The sequence below is a fragment of the Varroa destructor genome, unplaced genomic scaffold (genome assembly GCF_002443255.2).
Source record: "Varroa destructor unplaced genomic scaffold, Vdes_3.0 BEIS01000002.1, whole genome shotgun sequence".
In the NCBI taxonomy this organism is placed as follows: domain Eukaryota; kingdom Metazoa; phylum Arthropoda; class Arachnida; order Mesostigmata; family Varroidae; genus Varroa; species Varroa destructor.
The window spans coordinates 37,751,982-37,771,359 of record NW_019211455.1 but is presented as its reverse complement, the minus strand read 5'-3'; the positions used below and the strand labels follow the sequence as shown (position 1 = coordinate 37,771,359).

Sequence of the window (19,378 nt, the reverse complement as noted above, 5' to 3'; positions counted from 1 at the left end):
ATCGTTGGACTGACAATGCTTGCGTTGATGCCGTATATTTCTCATTCAGTTACGCTGTTTGCCCAATGATCAATAGCACAAGCAGCGAGAACTCAGTAGTCAAGCTAGACGCCATTGTGTCTTCAGCATGACGCAGCAGTAGGGCCTTTCGCACCCTGCCAAATCTCGTTTCGCGTACAGATCTGTAATTAATTGTAGCTTTGCAAAAACGCCTTAGATAGAACACCATCTGAATCGTACAATTAGCCTTAATGCGCTTGTAAATCGTTTACTGAATTGTGCCTTATTTACCATTCATTTCATCAACTGGGTCGTGACGCGGTGTGCCTACATGCAAAGGTATGGTATCTTGTTCTCCCCTATCTGTCTGCGTCTTCGACTCCCTTGATGTCATTTTTCTACGCCCACTTTATCTCATCAACCATCGTATATCGCCATGTTACATCTTTTTCGAATAGCTGCAACATATATTATCTTTGGCATATTATTGTAACTACTTAAGGTCACCTTTTTTTGTGCGATTTCACAGCATAACTGCTAGCACCTTTGGCCGGCCTTAATAGTGCAGAACGTGAGCTGAGTGAGCAAATGTGCTTGAACGGTCAGTCCAATACAATTTATATACATCTACATTGTTGAACGCAAGGCATCGACATTCCTCCAAGTGATCCCATCCAAGAGCTACTCATTAATAGCGATAAAGGGCTTTAGGCTGCAGGTGCACCTTTCTAAAGGGAACTTCACTAATTAAAGGAAGGCATTGCCTTATCTTTATTCTTCTGCAGATTTTAATGGTAGACGATAAAAGTGACAAAATGAAGATTTGCAGCTCATCTTCAGGGTTTTAGACCCTACATTTAAGGTTCTCAAATGTGCTTTACGTGTTTCTATTGGAGGTTCGAGTCATCAAATGTATTATATATATATATATATTATTAACGAAACAGAGCAAACAGTCTCGTTAAGCGGTCAGCTCCACAGAGAGAGAACTCTAAACGTTAAGGTATGGCCCGAGTAAAAAAAAACTTGGAACTTAATTCATTTTAACCATCAATCAGATATTTGCGAATATGTATTTTTGTTATTTGTGTATCAGTTTTTGGAATACACAATATTCAGTAAACTATGCAACCCGGCGGTGACTCAGCCGAAGCTTAATGGCCTTCATTATTTATTTTGCAAATGCATATACAGATAAATTTTTAAATAAAAAAAAGCAGGGCTAAGATTGTCAATAGCTGGCCTGATATCTTAAACTTGTCTTAAGCCTTTTATAACCAAAGTTTGATGCCCTCCGCGACTTTTTAATTGTTTCTAAAATAAACGCCTCCAGCTGGATGCAAACAAGTAGCTTGCCTTATTTACGGGAGTTTCTAATTTGTGTCAGGATACACACACCCAAGCCCAATTAGTGTTCCAAATTTTAGATCTAATACCGTTAAGCACTACTTCAAAATCGTGACTACCTAGCAGTGCGCACAATACGGCTACTTATATCTCCGGCAAGGTATAATTTTCATCAAGTAAAACCGCTATTCTGCCCTGTTACTTGACTGTTAAATTTGACCTGGGGTTTTGTGTAAGCCTATTGTTACCGTTTTGTTATTTAAAAGGTGATTCAAAAAAATCATTATAAGCAGGATCGTCGATTGAAGCTGTGCTTCAAAAAGCCGCTGATAGAATAATCTTATAAGGGGCCAAGTAGAAACTAGAGTACCAAAAGATTATATTTCCCTTGTTGGTATTCGATATGATATCGTTTCCTTCAGCGCTATAAGCTATAAATTCAGCTGGAAAAAAGGAAGCAATATATATATATATATATATATATCTCACGCACACACATATATACGTATGTATGCGTGAAAGCTGCATATATTCACCTGCCCTGGCATAAAGAGACAAAAAACGTAGGTAGCGCTAAAACCGGGTAAGGACAAAGCAAGGAACTATGGGATACTAGGTTACTGTAGATCTGTGTAGAATGCCTTCCAAACTTCCAGCGGTCCCATTTAACCAAGCCATCCTTTTCGTCTTCGTCCGCTTCCTTCTTTTCCTCTTTTGATAATTTTTATTTACATTTATTTTGTCCTACTTGATTTCGCTAGTAAAAAAGACGTTCTTCTTTGTTGGCATACACCGGTTGTTTCCGTTTGATACTGCCAATAACAGATAAAAGCGGCTGTCAACTGTGTGTGATCTGTTTTCGCAGATTTATGCCTACTAACAGTAGTCAGCGAATGAACTGGGTCAAGGATGCAAATGATATTCAACTTTAAGAATATTTCCTCTTTTTAGCAGAAAAAGATTAAAAATAGTCTAAGCTACAGCCACACATCGTGTAAACGGTACACAGAAAGGAGTCGAGCTTTTTTGCCTAGATGTGTACCTCTCATTTAAATTACGCTATGTAACTGAGCGTACATAATCCCGTAGCGAATGATATAATCTTGTTTTGAAAGCAACAAAGAAGGCCAAATCATTCAAAAAACAACTTAGGTAAGGTAGCCAGTTGAAACATAATTAGCCATGACTAGTTCTTGGGCAGTGCTGGGCCACGGCCATAAAAGCAGTGAACAAGCAATCATGCTAGTCAATATAAACAAACGAATCTAGCGCAAGTTATTTTTACGATGCAAGAAACTACGAATTACTAGACCAGGTGCGTGTTCTCTCTTACATGCCTAGAGGGCAATGTAGGCTCGGGCTGACGGCAAGGTCGCAACATCAAGTAGAGACGTAGGGCGTGGAACGTATGAGCAGGCGTGGCACTCCACAATACAGATTCCACCACTCCGTTCGCTCCATTCTTTTGCCTCTTTCTCTTTTTGCGCCCTCTTTCGCCCCCGCTCACTTTCTCGGGCACAAACTCCCTCGCTCTCTTACGTTGACGCCCCTCTATGCTAACCGAGCTATCGATGGCGGTCCAAGCCTTTATGAATCATTTAACTATTTTGTGAAGAAAAACATACGACACGCCGAAAGACTTGTAAGCTGGACAGCAATTGCTGAAAAGGAACAAGTCGACAGGAGCTGCATTTTTTTAGGAAACGACGTTAGGCCAAGGCTCTTAGTGAAAAGGGACCCCTGAGAGCCTAACGGATTAGAGGGCATCTTCCTTAGATTTGGCAGCACAAAATGCCTGAAAGGGAGTCAACGACGTATTTTCGGCGGTCACATGATCCTTAGACGCATGTCTATGGCTCTCCAGCTATGCCTCATTGCGTTTTGATCCTGAATAGCTGACGCCCTATTACGTCGCCCCCAATCGGGACGGCGCGGTTGCTTGCTCCAGACAGTTATCAGTACAGTCTAGTGTAGTTGTAGTAATACAGGTGCAGCGTAGGTGCAGGCGTTAGCCCGCAAGCTGGTCAAGTCGGTGCCTATACTAAAAAGGTGGAGCTATCCATTATACTCGGAGATTATACTCTGAACATCGCTCACTCTTACACAGCAAACTCATCGCAGCAATGTTGCCATCGTCTTCGAGTTAACCATAAACTTCAGCCTCCCCCTCTGCTTGCCTTCTCTCCCCTACACAACCTGCCCTAGAGCATATATACCCCTTTCTGCTGTACTTCAATCTCATTCATTTTGGTCTATCCTCGTAACACTAGCAGAGTCCGTCTTCTCTCACACATTCCCATCAAGAAGTACTCATGGTCAGCCATTATTGGAGTACCCTTGTCCTCTTTGCGGTCACTTATTCTTGGCTGTCGTAGCAGTACATCTACGCAGAAAAGCATCGATATTTTTATGGGTACTCTTCTGTATATACATAGGTAAATTCTAATCAAATGTAGTCGCATACGTCGTATCGTGTACCGATCGTTCTGCACCAGCATTTCTTACCTGTTGTTTATCCTTTCTAACTGTGAACCTCAAGTTAGTGGTAGTATGTATATGGATATTTAACTCAGTATGTATTCGATTTCTTTGACTCGTTTATTCTTCATTTGCAGACTTACAATCTTATGTATTTATATCTTATGTATTATATATCAGTCCTCTGCGAAGTTAAATGTCAGCGAAAGACAGTCCTCTTGAAGAACACAGTTTATGATATCTAAAGGTTAACACTTAACATCACTGTTAGGTTAGGCTGCCAACTAGAATATATATTATAATCAATTGAAAGATCAGACATCGAAAGTAACACTACGAGTTTATTCTATGCAAACAATTGAGGACTACTAACATCTCTTTGAAATCCTTGTCGGGTTTTTAACTTACGGATAACTTACTTATAACATGATGAGATGAGCGCTTTCAAAAGTCGAAGGTTAACAGTGTTGGTGGTGTTCATGACATTGTTGCTACCATCACTGATTGTGTATCGTCTCGTTTCAAGGCTTCATGCCTTCGTAGATCCCTGGATATAATGATGATTGGAAGAGGAATGAGCTATTGTTTGCGTTCTATTGTCCCATGGCTTCATTGTTGGTTGCAGTCGACGTCTTCGGGGGAGAACTTTGCCTTTCCACATAGGACCGACTTCTCAGTACCGCGCTCCGACACCCACAATGCACGATGAACTGAGACTAAGAGAAATGGAACTCGAATCGTCGAACCAACGACGCGACTCACATTGCGGCAATGCTGCCATTTACTAGATCTAGCTATCAATTTGAAAGTGTTTAAAGAATGTGTTAGTCCTGAGGGAGTCAAGCGACTTGCCAAGACACCACTGCTTCGCGAGGAATGCAGAACAGAGAGATACGACAGGGGCCCAGGGCAAAAGTGTGGTGAGGGCAAGCGTACCATGTTTCCAGCATTTGCTTACGGTTTGCGGCTGTACATGGTTGTGCGTTAGTCGTTTCTCGGTTCTTTTCTTGCCGTTCCTTTTAACGGTAAATTCCCACTGTAACGTTGCTTCGAACCTTCCCACTGATGATTACAGGCTAATTGAGGGAGCCCAGTGTCATCGCATTGCATTACATAGAAAAAAAGAAGCATAGTTTGAAAGGTACAGGTACCGTAAGACGTGTATCGTATTCTGCGCTGACAGTAATTTTATTTGACCGGCAGAACTTTACAAGTCACGCTTTTCGGGGCCACATAAGATGATAGCATAAACAAAATATATCTATTTTTTTATAGGTAAAACATAGTAATTGACTGGTACTCAACCGCGTTTCTCTAATGTATTCGGGCATAAAGGCCGTTTCTATATAGGACGGTGCGTTACACGTAAAGGGACCACTTCCTAAGAGTCTCATCAATATATTGTAAAACGGTTATTTTCATCACAATAATAGCCATTATCTTCATTTACCTTCCGCGGTGCAAAGTGTTTATCTGCTTAGAAAGAAGACTAAGACGCAAAAGGCTGCGCAATACTTTCAACAGCAAGTCGTGTAGCCTTGATATAACTTCGCGATTTCAAATCCAGCGAGGTCGATGGGAGAATTAGCCAACTTAACTTCATTTAGAACGGTGATTGTTATTTTAAGGTATTGAGTTGCACTGCAGTAAAATGTAACGTGATGGGTTTCTTAGTAAGTTGTGTTCAAAAGCCTGCATTATAATAATAATAATAATAAGCCGTAATACTGCTTATTGTATTGCTAGCTATCACTGCTCAGATACGGATCAGCTTGGCCAACGAAAATTAGAAGTTCTTGATCAGGATATCATCAATTATGGACTTTGCCCTCAGCTAGGTCATCTATGAGCACGAAAACGCAATATCTAAGCAATTTGAGAAAATACAGGGCTTATGCCTTGTATTGAAGAAAATTAATTAGACCAACTCCTTTTCGCGCAGCAGACAACAAAATACACACGTTTAGATAAATATTTGAAAGTGTTTTTCAATGTGTATATCTAAAAATCGTCCAGGCATATTTATTACCTTTCGTAAGTAAAGCATCACCATTTTTTCTGCCATTACGAATAAATATTGAAACGCAAGATACTGTTATCGGCTAAATTTGTGATTACGGATGCGTCAAATATTTGTCCGTATCGGTCAAGTTTTCTCGTGTCCGCTTGCACCAGCTGGCCAAAATACTGGTCTTTAGCTGGTTTTTAATGGTTACACCTGGCACATTGGGAAAATATTTTCTGCACGTGTTAGTAGGCGACATAGAAGAACTTGTACAAACGAGATACACAGGGAGCGAGATATAGTTCTTTTTTGGCATTTCTAAGGCCGAATGCGCGAGAAGTGCCTTATATATATATATATATATATATATATATATATATATATATAACCTATAATTCGCTGTAATTACAGTATCAACTCCAAGTCTAAGCCGTTCACTAGCGTAATAAAAAAATATTCCTGCCTGAATCCGCAAATGAGCCTTTTGATAGTAATCGCTCGTCAAGCAACATTGGTAGATGGAAATAATTAAGCTGTCGCTCGAGTATGCAGCATAGAATAGGTTATAACATCACTAGATTTCCGATGAATAGCAGGCCAAAAGCCCCAACGAGGCAAAACTTAACTCCCGAAAAGTTCTAAAAATAGACTTTTTGGACGCGTAAAATCCTGAAAAGATTAACGATTTAAGCTTATGTGGACGTTTCTATCGTTAACTAAAGCTATCCTCACTAAAACAGTTTTTGCATCAAAGCTCCAAATGTATTAAAAATGGCTTCTTGAAGCTTTTTGATTAATTTTCATGCCTTCTTAACCTCTATCCTCTTGAGAATCTTGCTGCGCACTTCACGAAAATCTTCCTCGAAAATAGTCGCGTAAAGACTGGCAACAAAGTTTTTAATTCTGGTGGCGGTCTGCTTGCGTGAAGACATTACATAAGAGCTTGTCTTCGTCAAACTGTAAAAATGAAGTATTGTTGTCTAATTAGCTTGTTTTGTTCTAAGAGAAACTAGTTGTGTAATGCGCAGAATGACTAATGAACACGCGCTCGCTACGACAAACAGCCAACCATAGTGTGCCTGATGAATGTCCTATATATATACACTGACACCTGTGTTTCACTTGGCCTCGTAATCAACCTATTGTGTGTATGTGCTGTTCGTGGCAGGCGTTTGACGGCAGAAAAAACTTGCAGAGCTGCTTTAGGGAAAATGGGCTTATATGGCGAGGCATCAAGATACCGTTAGTAGCGAACGAGCATCAATTAGGAGATCGTACCGTATGCTGAGCCCACCGTGTCCTGGCCCGACTACTTTTCTGGCCAGACCTGATTAAGCGGAACAAGTGGTTGGCTTTTCATATGCGCATCAACGTTGATAATAATAATAGTAATAATAATGATAATATTAATAATACACTAGAGGGGTATTGTTTTCCTCTTTTATATCAGCCGTATTCACTAGCCCTATATTATGCTCTAATAATATCCATATTAGTGGACTGTGATCTGTTAAACCAAGACCGTCGAACTCGGCTGTTGGGTAGGTGAACGGAAGGAAAATGGCGTGTCGTACAAAAGCTAATCCTACGCTGATTTCCCAGGATAACCTTTTAGCTTTACATCAATCTAGAAGGGTCCGACCGGCGACGAAATTGAGCTATATTGATCCTGGTATCATTCGACCTTGATCGACAGTATGCTACCAATGAGATTCTCTGTTAATAAATAGAACTTTGCGTAAAAACAAGTGTTCAGCAAAAATAGGGTTTTGAAGGAATGATATGTATACGGTTTTGCATCTCCTTTTTATCTGGAGTTTGGTGATTTTAGCTAAAAAGCTACATATGTGATTTCATTTTTGGCCCCTCGGGATTTGAGGTGCTAACACAGACTAATTTTCCGTTTAGAAAGAAAACTATCGTTGTAGCAAGAAAACTCACTAGGAACGAAGGGGAACCGGAAACAAGAGCGAGAATGACTTTACCTTGAAGGTTGAAGGCAACTTTCAGTGGCCCAAAGGCCGATAATTCTGTCTGGCCCGTTTCCGCTTTCCGACGATGAAAATATTGTCAAGATTGTTAACTGTTGTAGTATACTGAGCTTAAAACATAGCTGCTGTCTGTGTGTCAGTTGCAGCATATCTTCATTATGGCGTGGAATTTGGAGTTTTCGCATTTCTTAAAGGGGGCCTCAGCAGGGACTCTTACCTTAAGTGGACGACTGATGTTCAGTAGGACAGACTGAAGAAGGCCTACGCCAATCTTCGAAAGCCTCCCATAAGTTTCAGATATTCTCAGTACGGAAGCCTTATTAAGAGGTAGGCAAAAAATATCACAGAAAATCGAAATTTTCTGTGATATTTTTTCGATAAGATACATACATAAAGGCATAACCATTAAAAAAGTTGAAGGGATGACTTAGCGTACACAGATGATATAGAGGCAAAAAGAGAAATTGTGATGGTATATGCTTGGAAGCTTAAGTTCTATAGTACTCTGGATCTTTAACAACTAACTATGAAGCTTGACTGCGAACTAAGCATACCGTATTATAGCTAAGGCACCCGAGAATAGGACGCGTTCACAATCTATGAAACCGGTGTCGGTTTCTACATAATGTAGTTTCTCACTGAATAGTGGCATTTGCAATTCACGGCGGATTGTTTAGCAAATATTATTAAAGGCTATTTGCAATTTGTCCCATTTCATCGTTGCGTGCTCGTTCTTATAATGTTCAGTATTTTCTGGAAGCTTGCATCTTAGGAGACGTAAGGTAAACGCATCTGCAACCGTTAGTTCGGCCTAGCAGCTGAAAGACAGACATTTTTTGCTCTTCGCTAAGTAGTAACTACTATCGGAGGATACACTTTTATTTAAAAATGAAAATATATTATTTAATGACTCTTTATTAGGCATTTAATAACCAGCTTTTTTGAGACTGCTGTTGGTTCGTCAAAGGAGACGTTCGTTGTGTCTATACCTATAGTACAGGTGCATGCATTTGCGGCAGCTCTTACACAGCAGACGCCAGAAGCGCTAGATCTAATACATTGCCGCTTTCGTTATTATTAGCGGCGCCCGCAGTCTGACGCATGCGACCGTGACTCACCAAAATGAAACACCTTTGGGGCGAAAGGGCGAAACAGCCCCTGGCTGTTGGCGCAGGACAGTTTACAGTCGACAATGCGATTGGCCTTATTTGTTGGCAACGCTGAGCCTCATGGTGACGAGACTGCAAGTTGATAATACACTGACCTCCGCATTCGCCTACTACCCAACATTAATAGTAAAGTATGAGGGGCTAGCAGTTATCCAATCGTCCTTGATCAACGTAAACATTATTTACCTAAATGAAAGACTATCGGCGTGCCGACGACCTACTACCGCTCAACGCTTCGCTGGTCACGAGCATAACATGGTCATGATGGCACCTCTTGGAGGATACCCCAATTTAAGACCTCCCATCTGTGCGCCCTCCCTGCAAGCGTCCTCTTTCCTTTTTGGGTACTAGGGGGTGCATGTATACGCCAGTACACAAGCTCCGTTGACACGACTTCCAGCATAGCATGCACCTCAGCCCTTACTCAAACAGAACGGTCCACTGCCTTTAGCCAATTCGCCTTCCACAGACGGAATGATGAGGTTCAAAAACAGATAAAACTGGTCATGACTGAGTGTACCTTTTTTACGGTTGCGTACGTGTAGCATTTTAGAAAAAGAACAATCTTATTGGTCATCGTGCCTATCAACTAACTACTCTGTACCATGTTACTACTACGCATACTGGCTCATAAAAGCTGAAAACTGTTTACAGGGTAATCAATCGGGCATATTTCCGTAGGTTATAAAACGCTGTATGCTGTGATGAATATGGGTAATATAGTTAATTGTTCATTTACAGCCAATGGAGTTTTATCAGCACCAGCTAAGCAGACAAACTGTATGAACGCTGCTTAACAAAATTTGATTTTTAATTATTCACGTACGTAAGTTATCTTTAAGTTAAGCTATACGTAAGTTCTCTTTGATGAGAAATTTTCTGGAACAATGGCCTGATTTTAACAACACACCTTCCTTAATATGTGATAAAACTAATTTTTTCTTTCTTTTCCTTTACTCCTCAGCTTCGACCGTACCGAAATGACCGCTTTTTTAAAGCAAATACGATTTTAAAATGTGTTCTCTATTTTATTATTCCTGTGTTGCCTTCACTTGCCCATTTTCACTTTTTTTTTCTCCAAATGATCTTCTACAGCATATACCCCTCGAATAAGTTTCTGCCGATTCCAGGGCATAACAGTTGCACAATTTTGCCTGTGCCTTCGACCAGACGATGCAGTATCCGCAAGTTAAAAATGAAGGAAAAGATGATTCTAACTTGTTGGTGGTTACAAATTTGACGCTGAGCCTCGTTACCTTTACTACCACGATGGATGTGTCATCTGTATGGCGAATACGTCGTGCGTTCTTATGGCCTTATAAAGGCGTTTCTATATTCGTATCCTGTCTAGTCGACCATTACTACTTCCAACTCTTTTTTGTGGACTCTTTGTAGGTTTTTACAAGATATGAGTCCTACCACCCAGATTTTAGTGCTTCCTAGCTTGTCTCATGAACAATTACAGGTGGTAGATGTATCCAGCGTGGATTATTGTTTATATAATCCCTAAGTGAAAATAAGGTTTGTTGCAGAATGATAGAGCCTCATATTCTATTGATCATTTCGCACAAAGTATGCATGACGGTAGTTTTTCCTGGGCACGTGGTCCACACAGGAGAACCTGAATTAGCGGTTTCTGATATTCCTTATAGAAACTCGTTCCTTCTACGGCAGTGTGGTCCATACTACTCTGTCTGTGCAGCTTGATGACAATTTTAATGATAACTCAGTTATGATGCGATCCCACGCCGAGCCAAAACGCCTAGTTGGAAAATGTCTTAAGATATTCGAAAACTCCATTATTTTACTCTATCGTCTGCTTTGAAGTTTTAAAGCCTTAAATACATGAAATCTCATCACAATACATCAAAAAAGCAGCATACGGTAAGCTAGAAATGTTTTGCTATTTTTTCCATCACCTGTCTAGATAAAATATTCGAATAGGTACTTCAAGAAGCTGATCTTCGTGAAATGTGCAACAGAAAACAACGCATCCAAGCCCAAAATTCCAAGCTATTTTATTTGGAGTCGGCTTTTATAATTTGGCACCGCCTGTTAATGAGCATCTTTCTTGAAAATAAGAACGAAAATTCCGCAGTACTGAATATTGAGGCATCGTACGAGCATTTTGAATCCTTAATTCATCCAAATGAATATGCCGACTCGCATAGTCTGCTTCTATCAAGATCATAAAGCAAGATTTATCGGTACTTTCTTCAAATAGATAATTTTTGAATTGCACTAAGCTACGCCATCTCGGTTTGTCTTTGCATGAAACTCCCTAGAGCGTCCGAGCTGTTGGCGTTTTCGAAATTGAGTTTCTCCTTGGTTTTGTTCAGATATCACTTCAGATTTCTCTATTATCTCAAATTCTAGAGCAGGACCACGCTCCAGGGATGAACGTGGTCACGTAGAGATGTTTAGTACTGCGTATGTGTTCGATGTACATTCTTGTACAGCGAATTTCGCACTACTAATTGTTGTTTCGAGCGTTAGAAAATGAGACCCGTTTTGCAAAATTGGATAAAGTCGAACGAGGTTTCAAATTTTTACATAGACTACCTAACACGCCTCGGCCTTAATGATAAGAATAAACATAGGGACCGGATTACAACGAAAGGCCAGAGCTCTGCTTAGAAGCCGGGATTTAAGAGACCAAAGAACGAAAACAGCGTAAAGGCTAGTCAAAAGGCCAAGAAAGGCCGGAGTTGAGAACCGGCCGTTGCTCACTGATGAGGAGGGAAGGGAGAGTATTTTGAGAAAATAAAAGAATGTTGCTTTTGTACCTTAACAGTAGATGAGAAGACGGAAGGGGCTAGGCAGACCAATGAAACTTCATGACTAAGGAGAACTTCCTGGAAGGCAGCTGACGAGAGAGACGTGCCGGAGCGCACTCTTACCAAATTCCCGTTACCTAAGTTAAGAATTGCCTAGGCTGTTGCACGAACGCAAAAAGCATTTTTAGATTTCTCTAATAAAGTAGGTCGAATAAACAATATCGTCTCAAACTCCACACATGTGTCGGTGGAATACAAACCGTACTGGACCCAGAGAAGCTTAGCAGTGTGCTAATTGTAGAAAAATCACTAAACTCCTATCTAGGTTTGAAGATTTTTTGTTGAAGTTGAAAGCAGGAATACTTGAAACCGATTTTATTTTGCCTTGGGTACTGTTCCAAGAAGTAATTACCCGAAAACGTAATCCAGTCTTGCGTTCTTTACAGCATGCGCTTCTAAAATAGACGCAATTATACGTATATTTATTACAAGGTCCAAACAGTAACGGGTTGTGAAAGTTATAATTCTATAGGTCGTACGACTGTGATTAGGTCAGACGGCCTGATCAAACGACTACTCTCCGAGTCATGTCATATTCTGTACATGATCTATTTGTTTACGGTTACGAACAAATGTACGCCTCGGATGTTGCGGAGACATTTTACGAAAGTTGTGTGCCACAATAAAATCAGTTTGATTCAATATATCTACGTAAATGGCGCGGCCATGCACCTTAAGGTTGCTGTTCATTGTCACTGCTTACCAATTAGCCATAAGTATGCCCCCCAAACAGTTAAGATGGACACTGTTGGCGTGACATAAGCCATGTCCGTTAGCACGACGGTGCCTCCTTCCGGCTATATCATAGTGTCGCATTAGGGTCTGTAATATCTTCACAAGTTAGATTTTTATATCTAAACAAGTTATAGTGGCCCGTCTGCTTAATTCAGCAACAGCATGTATTCGCTCTGTGTGGGCCTAAAGCTGGCTAGGATTATGGCTGCTATTGAGCTCATGCCCAATTCATGTTCGACTCACCCGCAATTCATTGATTCTATTAGAGATACTATTGGAATTAACTATTGCAATATAACTGCAAGCACGAGAAGTGTATGAAGAATAGCGCCAGATTGTAGTTAATTATTCTTATACGATTTTATATATACTTAACTTTAATTAGTTTTTATTAAAATCAACCGCACGATATGTATTGTATATATATATATATATATATAGTTTATAAGCTTTGCAAGAAATAGTAACGCAATTTGTGATCAATAAGTGTTTCCGATAAAGCAGGTGCCGTTAATTATTAGTGCGAACAATATCCAGTAAGTGGGTAGAACTCAATACTCACGACGCAGTTTATGCGATATAACTGTAGATAAGGCCTAATCAGTGTTGGTATAGTAAATTCTGAAATGGGGGAAACGTTTCGCGGCACAAGTTCAATCTTTTGCCACATTAATTTTTCGTGCCCAGGGCACCGATCCGGAAAGGCTAAAAGTGACGAAGAGGCCTGAAAATGATCTGCAGATCTGCAGCTACAGACTGCCACTCTGAGGCAGCTAATTCACGTTTAAGTTGAGCCTATCGAATGAGCGGGCTTTCACTATTGAACCGGGGCTTAAATGATGTGTTGCGCCCAACGGGTGACGGAACACGCTGGTGGGCGGAAAAGGAAAATGTACCAGGTTGTTCTTGTTTAAGACACGTTATGCTTTTCATAGTTGTACACGTATTCACCACGAAATTTGAACGGTAACGAAAGCATGGTCAACTCTATTCGAAGCTAACTGATACTAATTAAGTCAAGTATGTAGAACAGTTGCTTCGACGACAGCTTAGAAATTGCGTCAAATCGAGCGAGTAAGCTAAATCTTAGTCGACATTAGATTTTATAGACGAGATCCCCTCGGGCATGGTTGGCATTTATTAGCCCTCTGGAACTTATTCTGTCAGAGGATTTGAATTAAGAATCGAATCTCAGATGCATGAATGGTCTGGTAAATGATGATAATTAGAGCAAAGCAGACTGATCTTTTTAGGTTAGCATCAACTGTAGTTATGATCGTAGCATTAGCAGTTTGCTTCTAAAGGACACAGTTTGCCAAGCACCCAAGGCTTTGTAATTTTGTTTTGTACGAAACGGAGTAATGGCAAAATGTACGCGTTCCTAGGCGTGACTACCACCATGCCACCGCTTTCGTTATTCGCTTTCCTTTCTTAATATCTATCCACACCACCCGAACTATCAAATCAAACGTCTCAACCAATGTGTCCTTAACCTAAACCCGGCCCTGAAACCCTACGGTCGACACGCAGAGGAGACCGCAAACTGTGACTCCAGCCGGCTTCTCCAGCTCCTCAACCTATTCCCGTCCGTTCCTTCGGCCCATCTTGTTCCAAAAAGGGGCTATTTCAGACAATGTAGACATCGTTTTCGGAGCTTGGTGGCTGCGTATAAGTTAATATTGTTATCCGACATTGTTCGTTCACAGGGCCGTCCCCCGCATTGACTGCATTTGCCTGCGCCCACAACGGCAGCCCTAGACGAGTCCTCTGCAACTGCCGCTGCACTTGCTATGGCCTCGCAGGGGGCCCCGGCTCCCGGGGACCTCGAGCTACAAAACGGCAATTCGCCTGCTGACAATTCACCTGATTCACTACAACCGGCAAGCAATTTAGCTCAGGTTTTCCCGGCGGCAGGGACTCTGGACAACCAGCCTCCGTCCGCTGCGCCAGCTGACCAAAGGCAGCTGTTAGAAGGCGGCTTAGGCCTAAGTTTTGCAGAAGAGTTGCGTCAGGTTGAGGAGTCGGCCGAAAGCAACATTGGTCATCCTGAATTACGCCATTTCGAGGATCCAACCGCGAATTTGCCACCACGTGGTTCCGTCACTGACGACAACCGCAATGTACAGGAGGAGCCGGATGTTAATAAAAACGTGTCGCCTGTTGAAACGTGTCCTACTCAATTGCATGAGGCTCCTTTAGCAGAGCCTGACTTGACCAGCCTTGATAGCCAGAATGCACTTAAGACCAACGCAAACAAACAGGCAAAACAGGATGCTAACGCTGACTTTATCCCAAAGCAAGAAACAGCCCAACAAATTGTAGAAGCAACGACTGAAAGGAAACATACCCGTGCTTTGTCAATGTCCGCTGCTGAACTAGAGAAAATTGAGCAGGAAGAACGCAAGTCCGGCAGCATGTCAGAGAAGTCTGAAAGCCTTGAGGTTCAACCAAGCTCTTCCAGAGCAGCATCTCTGGATGCTGATATCGCGAATAGTGTTTCTGCTGATATTGATGCGTCGGGTATACCTGAAACCGAAAGCCTGAACGAGAAAAAGTTCAAAACGACAATGGTCGCTGCGAACTCCGGCGGCAATGACTGGGGTCCAGCTGAGCGCAGAAAGAGTGCCTTCTCACTGAGTGATCTTCCATTACCTGATTTCAATAGCGGGGAACAAAGCACAATGCCAGACTCTAGAACAAGAACAGGTGTGCCGGCATCGACCGTATCAGCGAAACAGAACGAGTCTAATGAAAAATGCAACCCTAATCGGAATCCTGACATCGCTACAAGTGCTGGGGGGCCAAGTGATCCTCGCCAGGCTGATGCACCTTCTGAAGAAGGTGGGGACGGCAGAGCAGTGACCACGTTACTCAGTTCATCAGCAGCAATTGTCGAAAGTGTTGCTTTAGATGACGTAGTCCCATTACAACAAGGCGACATTGATCCCGACTCGAGTTCGAAGCCTAGCGCTTTTGCGCATCTTCTTTCAAGCACGGCACGTATCGCTGAATCAGTAGCCCTTCCTGAACCGGTAGCCGAGGCGGTTGTTGAAACGAAATCCCTGCCTGCAGAGGAGGAGGAAATCAGTAATGAACAATCAGCCATTTCCGCTCTACTCAGCACTACAGCCCTGCTGGCAGAGAGCGTCGTTGTTCCAGAAGTAGTTGAAGCGATTGAGTCACGATCAGACGACAATGAAGTCGCGGAGATTGCCCACCAAATCGTGGAAAGCGCGTGCGATGCAGCTGTAGATCAAACCGCATCCATCTTGGGTGGTAGTCAGCCTGAATCCAAAAATCAACGGGAGCCACGATATGACTTTGAAGAGGCACTGGATAACCTTCGTGATGTTAGTCCACCCCAAACTGCGCAGCAAGTCCATGAACTTCCCGCCAACGGTAGCAATCCAGCAAACCCGGAGAACAAAGCGCCTAATATCTGTGATGAAATGGACGAAAAAAGCTGTGATAACGCAGAAAAGCAAATGGGTGTAAGTACAAATGAGCAGAAAGAGCAGGGTGCTGATGGATCTCCTTCTACTGCCGTAAAACGCGATGCTGAACCGGACACTGATAGCGGAACAGAGCAAACTGCTTCGCAGGAAGCTGATGGCCGCCCATTGCAATCAGAGCCCGCAGTCTGCGTAGTGCCACAGATAGGATCACACGAATCGGTACTGGATGGATCTAGTGGTAAGCGCTCTTTGCAGGCTCCGCTTTTAATGCATGTAAGAAATGCTTCGCTTTACTTAAGTTTTGTTAGCCTTCAGATAAGATACTTAACTATATTTTTTTACTTATATTACAGTTGCCGCTTCCGACATGTTCTCGTCGCTCGGAAGCAGTCTCTCCAGTGCAGGACAGGCGCTATCAGCTAAGATAGAGAAGGCGGGCGAAAATATTCAAAAGAAGGCTACCGAAGTTGGCAACAAAATCGAAAAGACAACCAGTGAGGCAAATCAGAAGCTTCAAGAAACGGCAGCTCAAGTAGCGCAGAGTACATCTGATGCAAAAGATGTTTCATCCAAGAAAATCGAAGAGGTTAGAGATATGGCCAAAGAGGTAAAAGATAGTGCAGTAGAGTCCTTGAAGGATGTTAAAGGAAGTGTCGAAGACCAAGCAACAGAGCTCGCCGGAAAAGCTAAAGACGCAATTCAGGTTTCAAAAGAGGCTGCCGTCCAGAAGGCGACAGATCTTAAAGATAGTGCAGAAAAGACAGTCCAAGAAGTCAAGGATGCCGCCAAAGAAACTGCCGATAATTTACAAAAGGTAGCAACAGACGTTAAAGATAACACTATCGAGTCACTTCAGGAAACTCAAAAAGCCGTCGATGATAAAGTCGGACACATACGTGATACTGTCGCTGAGAAAATTAGCGATGTAGACACCGCAGTTAAGGAGAACGTTGAAAAATTCGAACAGGTGGCAGCTGATGTTCAAGATAGTATAATAGAATCAGCTCAAACGGCGAAAGCTGATGCCGAAGAGAGAGTAAAAGATGCTAAAAAAATAATTGAGGAGACCGCTGAAGATACCAAAAATATCGTGAAAGATACGGTCGATGAAGCCAAACAAATAGCTATCGAATTAAAAGAGAGCGCTGTGGAATCATCCCAAAAGGTTAAGGAGACCGCTAAAGATTTGATACAAACGGTCAAGGCTGAAACCGCTGACACCGTAGGTGCGGTCACAGCCGAAATTGCAGGTGCTGTTGACGCTGGAAAACAGACAATCATAGAGTCAGCGAAAAAAGCAAAGGAAGTAACCGAAGAAATTAAAGATAGTGCAGCTGCATCAGTCAAGGATGCATCCCGAGAAGTCGAAGACAAGGTAGATAATGAGGCTGAAACTTCTGATCGAAAACCTAGTGCACCCATCACAGAGATCGCGCAAGCGATCAAAAAAGGGGCGGAGAGCACTAAGGAAATTGGAAAAGACGTCGTGGATCCTTCTATTCAGTCTATTAAGGGTGCCAAAGAGACCTCTGATGCTATAGTCGCGGATCTCAAAGAAACCGTTACCGAAAAGGTTTTCTCCACTTCTGCAACTGCCAAAGAGCTTCTAGAGGCTGGCGAAAGTATTGTTAAAGACACAGTAAGTGACACTAAGGAGAAAGCGAAGGAAAGTAAGCAACAAGCCGATAGCGACTTCAGCAACCCGTCAGAGGTTGTCAAGGAAGTCAAGGACAGCGCTCTACAATTGTCCAAGGATACACTAGCCCAAGCTGCAAAAGTAGGTGAAGCTTTGAAGGATTCCGCTTTGGAAATTGGCAGCACCGTTCTCTCGGTCTCCGGTAAAAAATCGCCCCAGGAAGCTAAAGATGAATCCAAAGTAGGTGCAGACAACATGGAGAAGCCTGCGAGTGCTGAAATAAAGAAGACAGACGAGCATAAGGAAGGCGACGAAGTTGCCGCGGAAGATAACGCGGAAATTGCTCAGGGCAAGATGGAGAAGGTCTGCGATGAAGCAAATGATAGCTTTGATAAAGCTAAACAAGCACTGGATGAAATGAGTGGTAGTGTGAAGGCCGTTGCGAAGGATGTCAGAGAATCACTAGACGATATCACTACGTCAGCAGCTGCTGCTGCCGCCGGTAAGCCTTGCGCTGCGCAGGAGGAGGCAGTCAAGAAAGCTAACGCTGGCAAAGACAAGACTGCTGATATCAAGGATGTTGTTGCGGAGAAAATCGAAGATATTTGGGAGGGGGCGGCTGAGAAGGCTGATGTTGCCCAGGAATCTGTGCAAGAAGCCGCTCAGAAGGTCGCTGACAAGGAAGGAGACGTAAATAGCATCGCGTCTGAACAAGCTGCGGAAGTGGCTTATTCCGCTGCTGCCCAAACTGGAGAGTCAAGTTCGAACAAAGGCGTCGTTCAGAAGCCTGACATAAAGCAAGCTGACACGGTCGACGCTGCCGCTGACAAGCCGGAAGCTTCCAAGGATGTTACTTCAAAAGGTGTAGTTGAAGCCGAAGAAGAAATAGCTCAACGAAGTGCAGAAAGCTTGCAGAAAATTAACGAAGAGGTTGCAAATAAAGACGAGACCGCCTGCGCAGCTGACATTCGGGAGAACCTCACAGACGTCGATCATTCTGTAAATGCCTCAAGCTCTGCTACTAATGACAAGCCCAGTGATAAACAAGCACTAGAAGGCGTTAGCGCAAGGCTTGAGACTGTAGTGCAGAAGGATCATGATCCAAATAGTGAAATGATTGTTACAGAAAAATGGGAGAGCAACGTCATATCGCTTGCAAAGCATCAGTTGGACGCAGACCAGGATGAGCTCAGCCAGGATGAGGATGCAGCAAGTGTTATCAATGAAGAAAAAGACGACCATGGCTTTGATCCCCTCTCCAGCAAATTCGTCGAAGAGCCTGCTCTTGTACCCTTCACTGTCCCTCGGGTCCCCAAAGAACGCGATGTTGAAACCTTATTGAAACAGTCAGATAATGTACTTTCTCATGTAAGTAACGACAGCTTCAGTTTCTTGCTGACTCATGATATAGTATTGGCGCCAAACTTTAAAAGTGTTGCTTTTATCCGGAGACCCATTTTCTTGCATTGCTTTGTTAGAACACGTATGCTTCCAGGACATAGCAAAGCTATGACCTCCGCATCCGCAATTGATATAACTTACCTTTTATTATACTAATTATTGGAAAGGGTTGTCAGCCGAGCACAAGAAAGAATTAAATTAGGTGTACCAATAGAATAAACCAAGTCTAAATAGCAACATTTACATTTTACACATAGTGAATTCTGCATACTGGCTGTTTGTCTACGAGTTACAATCAGGTACAATACGTGGTGTCGGTATCTA

The 19,378-nt window shown here is 42.5% G+C and overlaps 1 protein-coding gene across 2 annotated transcripts in view; it reads left to right on the top strand.

Annotated features, from left to right (window-relative positions):
- The window catches only part of LOC111244087 (uncharacterized), a 41,944-nt gene that overhangs the window by 9,468 nt on the left and 13,098 nt on the right, over positions 1-19,378 (top strand). For both annotated transcript variants that reach the window (XM_022790703.2, XM_086979286.1), the window contains exons 2-3: positions 14,269-16,255; positions 16,371-19,021. In XM_022790703.2, the coding sequence (XP_022646438.1) occupies positions 14,353-16,255; positions 16,371-19,021 (4,554 nt within the window). In that variant the 5' untranslated portion in view covers positions 14,269-14,352. The remainder of the gene's footprint in view (positions 1-14,268; positions 16,256-16,370; positions 19,022-19,378) is intronic.